At 57.6% G+C, this 17,720-nt stretch overlaps 1 protein-coding gene across 3 annotated transcripts; it reads left to right on the top strand.

Annotated features, from left to right (window-relative positions):
* The first annotated feature begins 36 nt into the window (after positions 1–36).
* Positions 37–17,542, top strand: KIF7 (kinesin family member 7). Of its 3 annotated transcripts, none has more exons than XM_044933303.2 (20): positions 37–201; positions 511–752; positions 2,566–2,917; positions 4,338–4,538; positions 5,160–5,553; positions 5,809–6,328; positions 6,750–6,866; positions 7,521–7,748; positions 8,649–8,785; positions 9,191–9,306; positions 9,502–9,654; positions 11,221–11,423; positions 12,619–12,816; positions 13,158–13,283; positions 13,459–13,635; positions 14,795–15,010; positions 15,860–16,066; positions 16,221–16,419; positions 16,499–16,645; positions 16,857–17,542. In XM_044933303.2, the coding sequence occupies exons 2-20, from the start codon at positions 648–650 to the stop codon at positions 17,228–17,230; spliced, it is 4,170 nt and encodes a 1,389-aa protein (XP_044789238.2). In that variant the 5' UTR covers positions 37–201; positions 511–647; the 3' UTR covers positions 17,231–17,542. The 3 variants fall into 3 exon arrangements, with proteins under 3 accessions (XP_044789238.2, XP_044789240.2, XP_044789239.2); XM_044933304.2 differs by having other exon boundaries at positions 39–201; positions 8,652–8,785; XM_044933305.2 differs by lacking the exon at positions 511–752 and having other exon boundaries at positions 38–201.
* The last annotated feature ends 178 nt before the right edge of the window (positions 17,543–17,720 follow it).

Raw genomic sequence — 17,720 nt, forward strand, 5'->3', positions numbered from 1 at the left:
CCCGTTCCGCCTAGTCTGCGGACAGACTCCGCGGCGCCGCGCAGCCCGCGCCTCCGCCCCGGAGCGCCCAGGCGGGAGGAGTTGCGGATGAGGGGCGGGATGTTTTGGTGGGCGGGGGTCCGGGTGACGGCATCCGACCGCGCCGCGCTGGGGCTCAGAGCCTCAGTGCCCCGCGGGGGGACGACGCGCGCACCCTAGCAGGTGGGTGTGGGTCGGGGAGGGGTGGAGGTGGGTGGGAGGGAGGGGGCGTGCGCTCGTCCCTTCCCTGTGCAGGCCTGGGTTGGGTGGCACTGGGCGTCGGCACCCCGGGGACCCTTGACCGAGCACGAGGACCACTCCCTCCCTCCCCATTTTTGCTAACCTCCTCCAGGCCCCTCCGAGTGGACCGGAGACTCCCCTTCCTTAAGTCGGGGCCTGAGGCCGGCATTCCGGGCCTGGCCAGGAGGAGCGAGCACCCACGCTGCGAGAGTCGGGTTCGTCTTTGTAATCACTTTCCCCACTTTCCCGGAGCTCCTGTCCCGTGCCCGGCGCCTCCGACTCTGGAACCCCTGGTGTGGGCCGGGTGCCTTCGGTGCGCAGAGCACTGGGCCCCGAGCCCGGGCGCGGAGAAGCCGGGACCGTGGGGCTGGAAAAGCTGTGACTGAGGGATGCCCGAAGGCGCCTGTAGTATTGCGTGGCAGTTACCGCTGCGGCCCCCAGGGCCGGACACCCAGCTGGGACTGATGATTGAACGACCGAGCGAACGATTACAGGTGCTGAGAGAAGTAGTGAAAAATAAAGAGCTGTGACCCTCGGGGTGGGGGCGAGGAGTGGGGATGGGGAAAGTTCCCTGGATGTAAACTACTCATCAGCTACTCAGCGTCGGACCTTGTGCTGGGTGCTGGAGATACACCATGAAGGGGACAGGCGGGCCCCTGCCTCCCAGCCCCCAGTTTGGGAGGTGAGGGAAGACCAGTGGATAATCCGGCTTTTGCAAGGCAAGGGAGTGGTCAGTGGCTGATGGGAGAACTAAAGCTGTGGGTGTGGGTGGGTGAGTGGTGGGGGCCACAGAGCAGACGCCCCTCTTTGGAGGGGAAGGCACTCCCTGGATGTGGCCCTAGTAACAGCTGAGTGTGCTGCAGGCAGAGAAAGGTGAGGAAATGTGGGGTCTTAGGGGGTAAGTCATCAAGGTAGGCAGGATCCATTAAAAGTTTTTCCTGTTAAGGTTTTGAATCTAGAGCATTAGGGAGCCCCTTTCGCCTCTTTTGGGGGCAGTTTAAGCAGGAGAGTGGTGTGGTCACATTTGCATTTTTGAAAGATGCCCCTGGTTGTCACATAGGAAGGTGGAGGGAGGCTGAAGCCAGTGAAGAGGTTGGTAAATATTCTGTCCAGTGGGCGGGATCCAGGCTTGAGTAATAGGATGGAGAGAAGGGGATATACTTGATATTTAGGAGATGGAATTGGCAGTATCTGGTGGTGGGGGCTTGGCCTCAAAGGATGTGCTGACTGTCTTTAAGAAGGGGGAGCGGGGAATGTGAGGTGACAAAGGCAGTCAGTTCAGTCACTCACTCGTGTCCGACTCTTTGCAACCCCATGGACTGCAGCACACCAGGCTTCCCTGTCCTTCACTAACTCCCAGAACTTACTCAAACTCACATCCATTGAGTCAGCGATGCCATCCAACCATCTCATCCTCTGTCGTCCCCTTCTCTTCCCGCCTTCAATCTTTCCCAGCATCAGGGTCTTTTCAAATGAGTCAGTTCTTTGCATCAGATGGCCAAAGTATTGGAGTTTCAGCTTCAGCATCAGTGCTTCCAATGAATATTCAGGACAGATTTCCTTTAGGATTGACTGGTTGGATCTCCCTGCAGTCCAAGGGACTCTCAAGTCTTCTCCAACACTACAGTTCAAAAGCATCAATTCTTTGGCACTCAGTTTTTTTTATAGTCCAACTCTCACATCCATACATGACCACTGGAAAAACCATAGCTTTGACTAGGCAGACCTTTGTTGGCAAAGTAATATCTCTGCTTTTTAATACGCTGTCTAGGTTGGTCATAGCTTTTCTTCCAAGGAGCAAGTGTCTTTTAATTTCATGGCTACAGTCACCATCTGCAGTGATTTTGGATCCCAAGAAAATAAAGTCTCTCACTGTTTCCACTGTTTCCCCATCTATTTCCCATGAAGTGATGGGACCGGATGCCATGATCTTAGTTTTCTGAATGCTGAGTTTTACGAAGGCAGAGACTATGGGTGGGTGTTGGGAAAAGAGATCCTTGTACAGTGCTGCTTGCGTGTATGTCTTCCAGGAGATGGGGTCCCAGCAAGAACACAGATGCCTTTGGGTGTCGAGTGGAGGAGTTAGGGCCTCATTTTGTCAGTGATGGGAGCCGTGAAATGCTACCATGTAGGATTCTGCTGTGGCCCTCGCAGCATCTGGGCATCAGGTTGGGGCACAGAGGATGTTTTGAATTGACCACCTTCCCTTTTAATGCCTCCAAGGTCAGGAGCTGCAGGAACTGGCTCCAGGTCACCTGCAAGGTGAGTCCAGGTGCTGATGGCCGGGGCCTCTTCCTCTCTCCGCAGGGCCGGGAACAGCAGTCTCTCAACATGGGACTGGAGGCCCAGAGGCTGCCAGGGGCCGAGGAGGCCCCCGTGAGGGTGGCCCTTCGAGTGCGCCCACTCCTGCGCAAGGAGCTGCTGCACGGGCACCAGAGCTGCCTGACGGTGGAGCCGGGGCGCAGCCGGGTCACCCTGGGCCGAGACCGCCACTTTGGCTTCCACGTGGTGCTGGATGAGGACGCCGGGCAGGAGGCTGTGTACCAGGCTTGTGTACAGCCCCTTCTCGAGGCTTTCTTTGAAGGCTTCAATGTCACCGTCTTTGCCTACGGTCAGACGGGCTCCGGGAAGACGTACACCATGGGGGAGGCCAGTGTGGGTGAGTGACCTGGCTTGAGACCCCCTGCCTTCATTGAGGGGCCTCAGACATCTCCTGAATTTCTGCCTCTGCCATTTCCTGTTGAAGATGAGGAGGCTGGAGGTGGGTGGGCGGGTTTCCTGAGTCGATCTGCAGGCCAGAGTAGGATCAGCTGTGTCACTGGGCTGGGTCAAGCAGGAAGAAGAGTCCTCCGAGGTGAGTGGCCCTCTCAAGTCCATAGAGACGGGATCATACTGTCTGGTTCTGGAGACCTCACTGGGAGGAAGGGCATGGGAAGTTGTCTTGTCTCTGGAGGTTGTCAGGATTGTTGTCAAGGCTCAGGATGGCTGGAAGGGAGACTGTCCTGGAAGAGACATGCTCCAGGGGCTGCATAGCAGGGAAGCGGGCAGGTTCCATGAGGCTCTGGAACAGAGTTTTGCAAGAGATGCTTTGGGCCAATTGAAGGCATTGCCCACTTCTAAGGACCATGATTTGAAAAGTGTACATGTTTGTTGTAGAAAATTAGGGAAATACAGAAAAGCACATCCACAAAAGAAAACTTATTTGATAACTGCCTTTCCCTGGTAGCTTAGATGGTAAAGAATCTGCCTGTAATGCAGGAGACCCAGGTTTGATCCCTGGGTTGAGAAGATACCCTGGAGAAGGGGATAGCTACCCACTCCAGTATTCTTGCCTGGAGAATTCCATGGACAGTGGAGCCTGGTGGGCTGCAGTCTGCAGGGTCGCAACTGAGGGACTAACACTTTCACACTTTCTGATAATTGCCTTTCACTCACCCTGTTAGCATTCAGTTTTTCCTGGTGAAAATTTTTATACTTAAAAAAATATGGTACCAATATACCATTCATTTGTATCCTGTTTTATTTTCTTAACAGTATATTAATATCATGAACATTTCTCTATATCATTAATTATTATTCAAGCAAAAACTTTAATGGCTGCTTAGCATGCCATTGTGAATATAAGGTAATTTATTTAATCAGACCCCTTCTTGGATGTTGCAATGGACACTGAGGGTGTTTTGTTGTTTTTTAAGTTATGAGGAAGAGTATGTTCTGAACATCCTTTTATTACTTCCTTGGCATAAATTTAGGGACTTCTTTAGATAACTGAGCATAGACTATGATAATGAGTCCCCAGGAGTCATCAAACAAAGGGTATCTGACTGTCTGGCAGGGATGTAGTGGAGATGCTTACACCATGAAAGTGGTTTGTTGAACCTTGAGAGGTTGCTTCCAACTCTGAAATTCTGCCTGAGCACCCTGGAGCCTGGCCTGGCTGCCCAGCCTGTAAGGCTTCTGCCTCTACCTTCTCCACACTGGAGCCCCATCCGCCAGCTTCTGGCAGGAGCCTCTGGGCCTCGTGGGCGCCATGCCCAGCTGAAAGCACCATGGCAGGTGGCCCTGCGGTGTCTCCCCAGCCTCCCTTCACGAGGATGAGCAGGGCATCATCCCACGGGCCATGGCCGAGGCCTTCAAGCTGATTGATGAGAATGACCTGTTGGACTGTCTGGTGCACGTGTCCTACCTGGAAGTGTACAAGGAGGAGTTCCGAGACCTGCTGGAGGTGGGCACCGCCAGCCGGGACATCCAGCTCCGGGAGGACGATCGTGGGAATGTTGGTAAGAGACTCCTGGGTCCTCCTCTGGTTGGGAGTGGGGAACCTGGCTTGGGGAGGCTTCACCTGCTTAGGGTGGATACCCTGTCTGGAGAGGGGGTACCTCCTAACTAGGAAACTCAAGCTCTGGGAAGTTTTGCTTTCATTTCCCTGTCTCTGCTGAGTTCAGTACACACTGGTGTACTCAGAATGAGTTCAGTACACACTGGTGTACCCGGAGTGAGAGTCACTGAGGTGGGCACGGGAGAAGCTGAAAAAAGTGAAAGTGTTAGTTGCTAAGTCATGTCAGACACTTTGCAACCCCATGGACTGTAGCCCGCCAGGCTCCTCTGTCCATGGGATTCTCCAGGCAAGAATACTGGGGTGGGTTGCTGTGTCTTCCTCCAGGGGATCTTCCCAACCCAGGGATTGAACCCTGGTCTCCTGCATTGCAGGCAGATTCTTTACCAGCTGAGCTACCAGGGAAGCTGGAGCCCCTTAAATCCCCAAGCAGGATGGGCAGGACCCCCTGGGCATGCAGAAGGGGCCCCTGAGTCAAGAAGAGCTGTAGAGGACCTGCTCAGCCCTCCTGGCTGATCAGCCTCAGGCTGCCCTGCCTTGGGCTCACAGCCTTCTGTGCCCACAGTGCTGTGTGGGGTGAAGGAAGTGGACGTGGAGGGCCTGGATGAGGTGCTGAGCCTCCTGGAGATGGGCAACGCAGCGCGGCACACGGGAGCCACACACCTCAACCGCCTCTCCAGCCGCTCCCACACCATCTTCACCGTGACCCTGGAGCAGCGGGGTCGCGCCCCCAGCCGCCTGCCCCGACCTGCGGCTGGCCAGCTGCTTGTTTCCAAGTTCCACTTTGTGGACTTGGCGGGCTCGGAGAGGGTGCTCAAGACAGGCAGCACAGGCGAGCGACTCAAGGAGAGCATCCAGATCAACAGCAGCCTCTTGGCGCTAGGCAACGTCATCAGTGCCCTGGGTGATCCCCAGCGCCGGGGCAGCCACATCCCTTACCGCGACTCCAAGATCACCCGGTGAGCTGCCGCTGCTGCTGGCCCAGGGAAAAGAGGCCCCGTGAGCCCCTTAGTCTGTCCTGGCTTCTATCTGGCCTCTCTGGATGGGGTGAGGCAATAAGAGATGGGTCCCCCTCTGATTTCTGGGGCACAATCTACACGTGGTTGAAGTCTTGGGCCCACAGGGAGCCACACAGAGATTCAAACCCTCTTTGGGGTCTGAACCTCTGGCTCTGGCACTTTGGGGCCCCTGACGCATCTCCCTGGTACCCTCAGGATCCTCAAAGACTCCCTGGGCGGGAACGCCAAGACGATGATGATCGCCTGCATCAGCCCTTCCTCCTCCGACTTTGACGAGACGCTCAACACCCTCAACTACGCCAGCCGCGCCCAGAATATTCGCAACCGCGCCACTGTCAACTGGCGGCCCGAGGCTGAGCGGGGGCCGGAGGAGGCCGTGGCCAGCGCCCGGGGGCCGCCTAGGCATCGGTCGGAAACACGCATCATCCACCGGGGCCGTCGCGCCCCGGGCCCTGCCGCCGCTTCCGCCGCGGCCGCTGCCCGCCTGGGGGCCGAGTGCGCGCGTTACCGAGCCCGCACCGACGCCGCCTACAGCCTCCTGCGCGAGCTGCAGGCCGATCCCGGGCTGCCAGGCGCCGCAGCACGCAAGGTGCGCGACTGGCTGTGCGCCGTCGAGGGCGAGCGCAGCGCCCTGAGCTCCGCCTCCGGGCCCGACAGCGGCATCGAGAGCGCCTCTGCGGAGGAGCAGGCCACCCAGGGACCCGGCGGGCGAAAGGTGACCAGGGGCCGGGGGTGGCCTGGGGTGGCGGGGTGGGGGAGGTGAGGAAGAAGGTTTTCCATACAGGGATTCAGAGGCATTTCTGCTGATGACCTTGATGTATCCTCAGGGTTTCCATCTGTTAAATAAAGATAACAGGAGTATCTACCTCCTCGGGATGTAAGGACTGAGGGTGTCATAAGTGCTGGTGAAAGCTAGTTCTTAATAATTGTGGTGATACTGTTAATGAAAATATGATTAATGACAAGAGATAGCCCAATGGCTTGTGGAGGGGACTGCAGGCCATGTGGGGTCTGGACCCCTTCCCCATTGCAGGCAGGCTTTGGAGCAGAGTAGTAAGCAGGGCCGGCGGGGTGACTCAGGGACAGGCAGGCTCGTCCTTACTGTTCCCCTGAAGCTGCTCTCCCTGCCCCCCTAGGAAGATGAGGGGCCGCTGCAGCTGCTGACCCTGCAGAGCCAGGTGGCCCGGCTGGAAGAGGAGAACCGAGACTTTCTGGCTGCGCTGGAGGACGCCATGGAGCAGTACAAACTTCAGGTGGGGCGCCCCCTGCCACAGTGGTGGTGGGGAGGGGAGACTAATGCCGGGAGGCGAAGCAGCTGTGTCGGAATGAGAGGAGTGGGTTCTGGCAGGATGGGTAGAGGTGTGAGCAGAAGTGCGGAGGAAAGGAACGGATTGGTGCAAGCGGGTGTGCGAGGGCGGGTTGGAATTGGGACTGAAGGGGCAGCCCCATGAGACTCCTGAGCCCTGCTTTTCCTTTTGTGCAAAGATAACCAGGTCAGCGTAGCTCCTGGCGCCCCCTGGTGGCAGTGAGTGGCATGAATATGGAGGGAATGATAGATGGGGCAGGGTCGGTTCAGGCAGGCAGTCTGTCCGATTCTTTGCGACCCCATGGACTGCAGCACTCCAGGCCTCCCTGTCCATCACCAACTCTCGGAGCCTGCTCAAACTCACGTCCATCGAGTCGGTGATGTGGCGGGTGGGAGAGTTTAAACCTGAGTTAATGCACTGTGTATTCCAGAGGGACACCAAGAGGTGGTCAGAGGCATTTGGCCCTCCATTTTAACACAGAGAGGGCAGGGTGGTCTCAGACGTGTTCTTCATTTTCCTGCACTTCTGCCTGTCAGCACCCCGGCTCCCCACCTCTCTCTCATCCACGTCTCCCGTCAGCACCTGGACCGTGTCTTGCAGAGTGACCGTCTTCGTGAGCAGCAGGAGGAGATGGCAGAGCTGCGACTGCGGCTGGAGCTGGTGCAGCCAGGCTGGGGGGCCCCAGGGATCTTGCAGGGCTTGCCTCCGGGGTCTTTTGTGCCCCGGCCTCACACAGCACCCCTGGGAGGTGCCCACACCCATGTGCTGGGCCTGGTTCCCCCCGCCTGCATTCCTGGAGATGAAGTTGGCCCTGAGAACCGGGGACAGGTGAGACGGTGGCAAGGCTCAGTGTCTGCTGGTTGACCTGGGCAGGCTCAGGCAGGGGAGGGGCAATCCTGGGGAATGTGTCACTCATCTCGTGCTTTCACGGGACCAGCTATGAAATGCCCCTTTCTGGTGTTCCTGGAGGAATGGCCCAAATTTGGGTAGGGCCTCTCAGAAGGATCTGGTGCCATGGAGCATCCTTGGAGTAGTTGGAGATTGCTTGGAGTGAGGATTACAGAGGGGGTTCTGGCTTCCAGTATCGAATGGAATGCTTGCCTACCTCCAGGGATGGGGAGCTCATCACCTCTGGAGTCACCTCCCCACACACACACCATCTTTGGATGCCTTCCTCTGCAAGTTCAGTTTTCCATGAGCTCTGATCTCCTTGCACTTGGTCTCTTGTTTCTAGTTCTGTCACTTGGGGCCTTTTGGACAAAGGCTGCTCCTGTATCTGCCTGAAAGCTCTGGGTCATCTGAGCTCTAAAGGGCAGAGGGACTGAGGGGTGGGAGGACGTGGGTTTGGAAGAAGCCTGTTACGAACCCCCCACCCCCCACTCTGGTGGGGCGTTGTTGGTGAGATAAGACTTGCTGCAGATGACTTATATACATGGTGGAAAGGGGAGGTTGTCACCTGAGGAGTGCTAGTTCAGCTGTGGGGGCTGGAGCAGGGTGGGGGTGGTGGGGGGCAAGAGAACAGGAGGAGTAGAGGAAGGATCAAGGGAGGAGGGGAGAAGTTTCTGCTCCAACTTGAGATTGGAAAGGCCTCTCAGATATCACTGGAGCTAGATCTTGAAGGTAAGGTCTGGCTTGAAGAGCACACAAGGCAGGCTGAAGACTGGGTGGGGGGAAATGGCTGATGGAGAAGGCCCTGGGAGCCTGTCCTGAAACCCGGGCATTCCCCAGCAGATGAAAAATGGCAGGGAGGCTGGAGCCAAGTTTCTGACAGAGCGAGACAGGCCGGGAAGTGGCTCTTCAGATGCATCAGAGGAAGAGGAGGAGGAGAAGGAGGGGCCGTCCCGACAGAGCCTGCACCCACGAAGGTGAGTGGGACCCATGGCCCACCTGACAAGGACCAGCTCAGGGCCTCAGCTGGGCAAGAGGGGGATCCCACTGTAGTCTCAGGGTGCCCTTGCCTCCATCGGCCTGGCCAGCCTTTGGGGAAAGCAGGCAGGGGCTGTGGGCTCTGAATCAAGCATTCTCACTGGGGTGGGTGTGCTGAGGGATGGACCTGGCCTCCTGGTTCTCGGCCTCCAAGGTGGCCCTCAGCGCCCTGCACCCTCTCAGCTCAGCCGCTGGCCTCTGAGTTGTACCAGATGGACATCCTGGGGTCAAGGTGACCCTGGGGTGATGGAAGGCCTGGGGTTCTCTCTTCCCCTTTGGGCCTGGGAGGTGGCTGGGCTGGGGCAGGGCTGGGGAGGGGTACAGACTCCCCTTCTGCCCTCCAGGAATGGGATCAGCAAGTGGAACCAGAGGATGGGGGCCTGCCCAGGGAGTCCACTCAACAGGAAGGGCCCAGAGCTTCGCCTGGAGGAGCTGGATGCAGCTATCCCGGGACCCAGAGGTGAGCTGGGTGGGGCGCAGAGAGGGTCCCAACCCCTTTACCCACTCATGATCCTGGACTGGCCACCCTGGGGAGTCCACATACCATCTCTGGCTGCCCCTGGCCAGGGCAGTCCTCCCCTTCCCTCCGTTCCTCCTACCCCTGCGTCCCCCACTATCTGTCGCGGCAGCCGCCCTGACCGTCAGCCTGTTACAGTGGTTGGTGGGAGCAAGGCCCTGGCTCAGCCCTGCCAAGCCCCCGCGGCCATGGCCTCTGAGTGGCGACTGGCCCAAGCCCAGCAGAAGATCCGTGAGCTGGCCATCAACATCCGCATGAAGGAGGAGCTCATTGGCGAGCTGGTGCGCACAGGTGAGGGAGGGGCTTTGGGCCAGGCCTCCCACCTGAGGGTGGGTGGTTAGGAGCAGGGTCCAGATGTTTGCCCACTCAGCTTCTTCCAGATGGGTGACCTTGAGCAGGTAGGATAACCGCTGTGTGCTCTGAAATGGAGACAGTAACTGCACCTGTTTCTTAGGTGGTTGGAATGAGTTAATTCAGGTAAAATGCTTAGACTGGTTTTCAGGAAGCTTCTTACTGTTACTAATCAGTTGCCTGCTGTGTGTCAGACGCTGCACGGGGCACAAGCGGTCCTGGGGAGCAAACAGTGTCCCCCAGTCATAGTAGTACGGCTGCTGCTGGTGACACAGGCAAGTGAGCAGGGGATGGTTCTAGGTGGTGACTGGTCAAGCTTTTTAATTTTAATAGCTATGAGTTTATTATAAAATGTATTGGGAACAATTGCAGACAGATGTATGAGAGTCCCTACATACCCATCATTCAGATTTAGCATTTCCAAGCTTGGCCCGCATTTGCATCAACTCTCCCTTTTTTCTTTGCTGAAATTTTTTGTTTCTAACTTACTGGCTATGCCGGATCTTTGCTTGCAACTTGCAGACTCATTAATAGCTGTGGCATGCTGGATCTGGTTCCCTGACCAGGGACTGAACCTGGGCCCCCTGAATTGGGAGCATGGAATCTTACCCATCGGACCACCAGGGAAGTCCTTTTTTGCTGAAATATTCTGAGGCAAATCCGAGACTTCATGTCATTTCATTCTTGCACCTTTCAGCATGCCTCTTTTGGGATATTTTAACCAAAATGCCATTAGCGTATCTAACTAAACTGATGCCCTCACAGTGCTCCGAACAGAAGCAGTTCTTCAACAGTGTCTGTGTGCAGCTCTGGGCTTGTCCACACATTCGCTCATTGCTAAGTCATGTCAGTCGTGTCCGACTCTGTGCAAGCCCACCAGGCTCCGCCATCCCTGGGATTCTCCAGGCAAGAACACTGGAGTGGGTTGCCATTTCCTTCTCCAATGCATGAAAGTGAAAAGGGAAAGTGAAGTCGCTCAGTCGTGTCCGACTCTTCGCGACCCCATGGACTGTAGCCCACCAGGCTCCTCCGTCCATGGGATTTTCCAGGCAAGAGTACTGGAGTGGGGGTCTCTGAAATCTCCCTTCTCTCACCTTTTCAGTCATCCTGTAGAATGTTCCAGATCCCAGATATTCTGGGTTTGTCTGTTAGCTTCCTTGTGGCGTCATTTAGCTTGTTCCTTTGACCTGTCTCCTACAAGTGGAAGTTAGTTCTAGAGGCTTAGTTGTATGGCGGCTCAAGTTACATATTTATTTTAGCATGTGTTAGGTAACAGGAAAACTAGTTCACCCGTATTTTCTCTGGGTCACTGCTATGGAAAAGGCTATTTAAAAAAATAAGTCAAATTAAAGAAAAGTAGTAAATGGTCACAGTACTGGAGGGTAGAGTCGTCGTGAAATCCTTGTAGGTGCCGGGGGCTGACAGAGGTCTGGGAAAGCCACCGGGGAGGAGCTGCGATGTTTCAGGGAGGGGTCTCCGGTGCTGAGTGCACCCCGGTTCTTCCAGGGAAGGCCGCCCAGGCCTTGAACCGTCAGCACAGCCAGCGCATCCAGGAGCTGGAGCGGGAGGCAGAGCGAGTGCGGGCAGAGCTGAGCGAGGGCCAGAGGCAGCTGCGGGAGCTCGAGGGCAGGGAGCCCCAGGACGCTGGTGAGCGCTCGCAGCTCCAGGAGTTCCGCAAGAGGGTTGCTGCTGCTCAGAACCAAGTGCAGGTCAGTGTCAGGACCCCAGGTGTGGTGGCTGCAGCCTCCCAGGCTGGGGTCCTGGGAATAAGACCTGTGTGAGCCCCAGAGCCCATGCCCACTGTGGAACCAGGGGGGTGCCCCAGCCCCAGCTGGTGGTGCGAACGCCCTCCTGGCCTTCCAGAGTGAGGCTGGTATTAGATAGGAGTTGGCAGTGCTGGGGATCTTTGAACACAGCAGAGGCAGAGGCGGGGAGGTGGGCTGTGCCTGAAGACCACCTTAGGAGACCAGCAAGGATGAGGGAAGGGTATGGGAAGGAAGCAACCCTCCCTCCTGTGGCTCTCCCCTCCCTCCATAAGTCTGCCCTTGCAGCTGTCTGTTCATCTATCCCTGCAGCCCATCATTCCTCTGTCCATCCACCCACCAGTCCATGTGTCTGATCCATCCAGTTATCCTTTTACCAGTTGAGTGACTATTTATGTGCCTGTTCATTTGTCTTCTATTTCTGTTTATCGATCCTTGCATTGTCTGTTCGTCCTGTTTTTTACTTAAAAAAAAAATTTTTTTTATTTGGCTCTACTGGGTCTTAGTTGCAGCATGAGGGATCTTTAGGTGTCACACAGGATCCTTTTAGTTGTAGGCATGTGGGATCTAGTTCCCTTGAGCAGGGCTCAAACCCAGGCCCCCTGCTTCGGGAGCTCAGAGTCTTAGCCATGGACCACCAGGGAAGCCCCGTTTTTCACCTTTATATGATCGCATCATCTGTCTGCCCACCCACCCTTCCATCCACTCATCTTTGCACCTGTCCCTCCGCTGCAGTAGAGTGATTAAGAGCAAAGGTTCAGGAGCCTTGACTGCTTGCGTTTGAATCCCAGCTCTGCCATTTACTAGCTGTGGGTCCTGGGTCAAGTTTCCTAACCTCTCTGCACCTCAGTTTCCTAATCTGTTAAGTAGGAAACCTCTAAAGTCGTTTCGTAGGGTTCTAAGGATCACTTAATATACTGAGAGCACTTGGTGTACTGTGTAGTATGCAGTAAATGTCACAGTATTTTGACATTTTTATAATTTGCTATTTTTATTAGTCTGTTGTCCATTGGCCCATCTTCCCTTTTGTCTGTCCCTCTTCATCGTCCTTCTGTCCTGCCCGTCCTTGTTGAGTGCCAGGCGCCATGCCCGGCCCTTGGCAGCTGCCATGAGCAGCCCAGAGGAAGCTGTGTTGGTCCAGGTGCTGAAGGAGAAGAAGCAGGCGACGGAGCGGCTGGCATCACTATCGGCACAGAGCGAGAAGCGGCTGCAGGAGCTGGAGAGGAACGTGCAGCTCATGCGGCAGCAGCAGGGGCAGCTGCAGCGGCGGCTTCGCGAGGAGACAGAGCAGAAGCGACGCCTGGAGACGGAGATGAACAAGCGGCAGCACCGTGTCAAGGTCGGGTGCTTGGCTGGCGGGGTGACTGTGTCCCAGCCAGGAGGCCGAGGGGCGCGCATACCGCCACTCGACCGTAAAAGGCTGGTCACATGGCCTCCCTGAGTCTGTTTCTTCACTTGAAAGTGAGAGTTACAGGAAACTCAGGGCTAGGGTGAGAATTCAGTGAGATGAACCAGATAAGGGGTCCAGAAATCTTGTGTTTGCGAGGCTGGGGGGTGCTGGGCAGGGTTGTCTTGGAGTGGGAAGGCACTCCTGTGGGCTTTGGGGATTGCGGGCTGTGGGAGGACACTGGTACCCCACAGTGCCCTGCCTGCCGGACTCACCCTGAACTTCGTGCCCAGGAGCTGGAGCTGAAGCACGAGCAGCAGCAGAAGATCCTGAAGATCAAGACAGAGGAGATTGCGGCATTTCAGAGGAAGCGGCGCAGCGGCAGCAACGGCTCTGTGGTCAGCCTGGAGCAGCAGCAGGTGGGGTCTGGGCTCAACCGCACCCCCGGGGCACCCTAGCCAGTTGCTAGAGTGCCCTGCAGGGTCAGCCTGTGGGCACACCATTCTCCCCCTCTGAGCTGGGTGGCCATCCACCCCACCCACGTGGCCAGAGGGGAGAGCTGAGTTCCTGCCCGCCTCCCCCACTGTCCCTTAGAAGATTGAGGAGCAGAAGAAGTGGCTGGACCAGGAAATGGAGAAGGTCCTGCAGCAGCGGCGGGCACTGGAGGAGCTGGGGGAGGAGCTCCACAAGCGGGAGGCCATCCTGGCCAAGAAGGAGGCCCTGATGCAGGAGAAGACTGGGCTGGAGAGCAAGCGGCTGCAGTCCAGCCAGGTGAGGCCCAGCCGGGTGAGGCCCGGCCGGGTGAGATCCTGCCAGGTGAGGCCCAGCCGGGTGAGGCCCAGCCAGGTGAGGCCCGGCCGGGTGAGATCCTGCCGGGTGAGGCCCGGCCGGGTGAGATCCTGCCGGGTGAGGCCCGGCCGGGTGAGGCCTGGCCGGGTGAGGCCCAGCCAGGTGAGATCCTGCCAGGTGAGGCCCAGCCAGGTGAGATCCTGCCGGGTGAGGCCCGGCCGGGTGAGATGCCATCAGATAAGGTCCTTCCAAGTGAGATGTCTCCAGCTGGCAACGCTGCCGGGTGAGCTCTGGACGGATGAGGCTCTTCTCAATGGTGCCCCTGCCAGGTGAGTTCCAGCCAGGCCACTGTCCTCCTGGGCTCTACCCTGTGCATCTTCAGAGTGTCTGTGATCCGGGCTCTGATGTGTGGGTAGAAGAGCCTCTCTAGGTATCTACCCCCAACGCATTGCCCCTCATTAGCCACCTGCTCTGTGCAGGCAGAACGAGGAGCCACAGGTGTGGAGGTGGTTTGGCCAGAGAGAAAGAGCCTTCACTGGGGTTGGAGGCAGTTGCACCAGGCCCCACCCACCCAGCTCCACTTGGCTTTGTTGCTCCCTCTTGAGTAGGGAGTTTCGGAGCCAAATTTCCTCTTAGATGGAACCACAGCATTGCCCTGAGGAGCCAGTGCTTGGGCTAGATGCCCACAGGGTTCCAGACCATCTTCTGCTGTTACGGAGTCCTAGAGGGTTTCAGCTGGATTTTCTGGAAGTACCTTGGCCATTAGAACCCTCACTTCCTTCCACATTAGGTTCCCGAAGGGCCTCTGGAGTTTGGCCACTAACCCCCCCCTCCTTCCCATCACCAGCTGGAGTCAGGTCATCTCAGTGACAGGCCACCACCATCCTGCTCTGCCTTTGCCCATGTTGCCCCTCTTGTCCTTAGTGTCTCTGTATCCTCCTTCCGGGCCGTCTCTGGGGGCCCCTCTTCAGAGGCTCGGGGTCCCCTAGGCCCCCACTCCCCAGCTTGTACAGAACTGAGAGTCAGGCCTCCTGCTGGACAGCATGCCTCCTTAGCCTCCATGGCAGGGCTGGCCTGTTCCTGTGGCCCCTGGGAGGGTGGGGCCTGCCCCTTTCCTCATCACCGGCGGTGCCGCCCCCAGGCCCTCAACGAGGACATTGTGCGAGTGTCCAGCCGGCTGGAGCACCTGGAGAAGGAGCTGTCTGAGAAGAGCGGGCAGTTGCGGCAGGGCAGCGCCCAGAGCCAGCAGCAGATCCGTGGGGAGATTGACGCACTGCGCCAGGAGAAGGACTCGCTGCTGAAACAGCGGCTGGAGATCGACAGCAAGCTGAGGCAGGGCAGCCTGCTGTCGCCTGAGGTGCACCCTGCGGCCGGCCCGGCCGTCTGCTCCCCTCTGCCCCTGGCCCCGGCTCTCCGCTGGGTACAGGCCTCCCTGCTTCGGGACACACATCCCTCCCCCCACAGAAGGTGCAGGACTAGCCCTCCCGCTGCTGGTCCAGCCCCCGGGCCTGGGACACACAGCTGGGCCTCGCTGCCCTCGGTTGCCCCAGCGTCGGGACTCGTCCTGTGTCCTGTATCACGTTGACCTCAGGCATATAGCGTGCTCACACCTCTCAACTCCCAACATGGGACGCGAGTCGAGACCATGTCAGCATACCTCACAGCCACATAGGTTTGCCCTCCTGCCAGCAGAAAGAGCCTGTGTTAGAGAAACGGACCCCCGGGGACCTACCTGGCAGTCTAGTGGTTAAGACTGTGCTTCCACTGCAGGGGGCATAGATTTGATCCCTGGTTGGGGAACTAAGATCCCACATGTTGCATGGTGCAGCCAAAAAGTTAAAATTTAAAAGAAGGGGAAATGGACCCCAGCAGACCCTGGGTGCCTCTGCAGACCCACCATGCCTTCCCTTCAGAGCAGGGTCTCCCAAGCACAGGTCACTCCAGAGGCTGTGAGCTTCAGAGAGCAGCTTCCTAGCAGAGCCCTGGCCTCCCCGACCCCCGAGCCGAGGCTCAGATGGACGTGCCTCTGCTCCTGCTGCAGCGGGCGGGGGTGCCTCTGGCTCTGAGGACAAGCGGGCACATAAAGGCTGGGTTGTGGCTGCGTGTGGCCATTACGACTCTGCCCAGGACCTCGGTGTTTAGGGGGCAGGTGTCCCATGGAGTGGGTAGCCCGTGCCCCCCTCCACCCATCCCCGTGTCCCTGCAGGAGGAGCGAACGCTGTTCCAGCTGGATGAGGCCATTGAGGCCCTGGACGCCGCCATTGAGTACAAGAACGAGGCCATCACATGCCGCCAGCGGGTGCTGCGGGCCTCTGCCTCCTTGCTGTCCCAGTGCGAGATGAACCTCATGGCCAAGCTCAGCTACCTCTCGTCCTCGGAGACCCGAGCCCTGCTCTGCAAGTACTTCGACAAAGTGGGTCCCGGAGCTTGCAGAGCCCCGCCTCCACGGGGGTGGGGGGAGGTGGACGGCGCAGGCGGTGAGCTGGCCACACGCCTGCTGCCCCTGCGTGAACAGTCTTGGGTGAAGGGAGCCGGCGCTGGGGGCTGAGCCTGGCTGTTGGGGACAGGTAGTGACGCTCCGCGAGGAGCAGCACCAGCAGCAGGTGGCCTTCTCGGAGCTCGAGTTGCAGCTGGAGGAGCAGCAGAGGCTGGTGTACTGGCTGGAGGCGGCCCTGGAGCGGCAGTGCCTGGAGATGGACCGCCAGCTGACCCTGCAGCAGAGGGGACATGAGCAGCACGTGCAGCTGCTGCTGCAGCAGAGCCGAGGTGGGGCCCCGGGCCCGCCACGGGGGCTGCCGCCTGCCCTGTAGCCCCTCACCACCTCCTCCTGCCTTTTTTCCTCCAGACCATCTTGGCGAAGGGCTGGCAGACAGCAGGAGGCAGTACGAGACCAGAATCCAAGCTCTGGAGAAGGAGCTGGGCCGCCACGTGCGGCTGAACCAGGAGCTGAAGCAGAAGCTCAGTAGCCTGAGTGCCGCCGGCCAGAGCAGGGGTAATTGCTGCGTGCTGTCACCAGGCCTGCTGGGGCTCAGCCCTGACGTCAGGTCTTCTTTGTTCTGGGCAGAGCTTAGAAACCACTCTGCCTTCAGCTCTTGGGTCATCTCATATGTTGTTGATTGCACGGGGGTGTTGGAAGAAGGCTAGGGCTTCAGGAAGGGGTAGCTGGCTACCTCCATTTCTGACAAGGATGTTGTTATTGCCAGTGATGGGTGGGGAGAAGAGGACCCCGTGCCTGGAGAACAGACAAGCCCCTGGAAGCGAGGATGAGCTCTACCCAGCGCCTGAGCCTCTCTGGCAGCCCACCAGCACGGAGGGTGCCCCCCGCCCACGGGAGGAGATGCGGGACTTGGTCCATGCCCCGTTACCGTTGACGTGGAAACGCTCAAGCCTGTGCAGTGAGGAGCAGGGCTCCCCTGAGGAGCTGCGGCAGCGGGACGCCGCTGAGCTCCCGGTGGGGCGGGTGCTGCCTGTGGGTGAGGCGGGTCTGCCCTGGAACCTCGGGCCCTTGGCCAAGCCCCGGCGGGAACTGCGGAGGGTCAGCCCAGGGATGATTGACGTCAGGAAAAACCCCCTGTAGGCACACCTGGGAGATTCGGGGCCTGCCCAAAGGTGTGGTGTTGACGCTCCCTTCTGTGAAGGAGTCCTTACCTCAAGCTCTAAATCAGGTCCTGATCTTTCTCGTTAGAGTCAACAAATTCGGGCTGCGGACCAGAACTGGACTTGAATCACTTGTTAAAAAAAGGTGCAGATTTCTACCAGTCACTTCCTTTAGGATGTGGTACCCAGTTGCCATGTTTTGGCTTTTTTTTTTTAATATACTTTTTAAAATTTTATAGTTGATTTATAGCATTGTTAGTTTCAGATGTGAAGCAGAATGTTTATGCACATGCATATGTCCACTCTTTTTCTGATTCTTTTCTCAGACAGCTTACTACAGATTTTTGAGTAGAGTTCTTTGTGCTATACAGTAGGTCCTTGTTGGTTATCTATTTTATATATAGTAGTGTGTACATGTTAATCCCAAACTCCTAATTTATCCCTTCCGTTCCCTTCCCCCTTTGGTAACC

The sequence above is a fragment of the Bubalus bubalis genome, chromosome 20, assembly GCF_019923935.1.
Source record: "Bubalus bubalis isolate 160015118507 breed Murrah chromosome 20, NDDB_SH_1, whole genome shotgun sequence".
NCBI classification, from domain to species: Eukaryota; Metazoa; Chordata; class Mammalia; order Artiodactyla; family Bovidae; genus Bubalus; species Bubalus bubalis.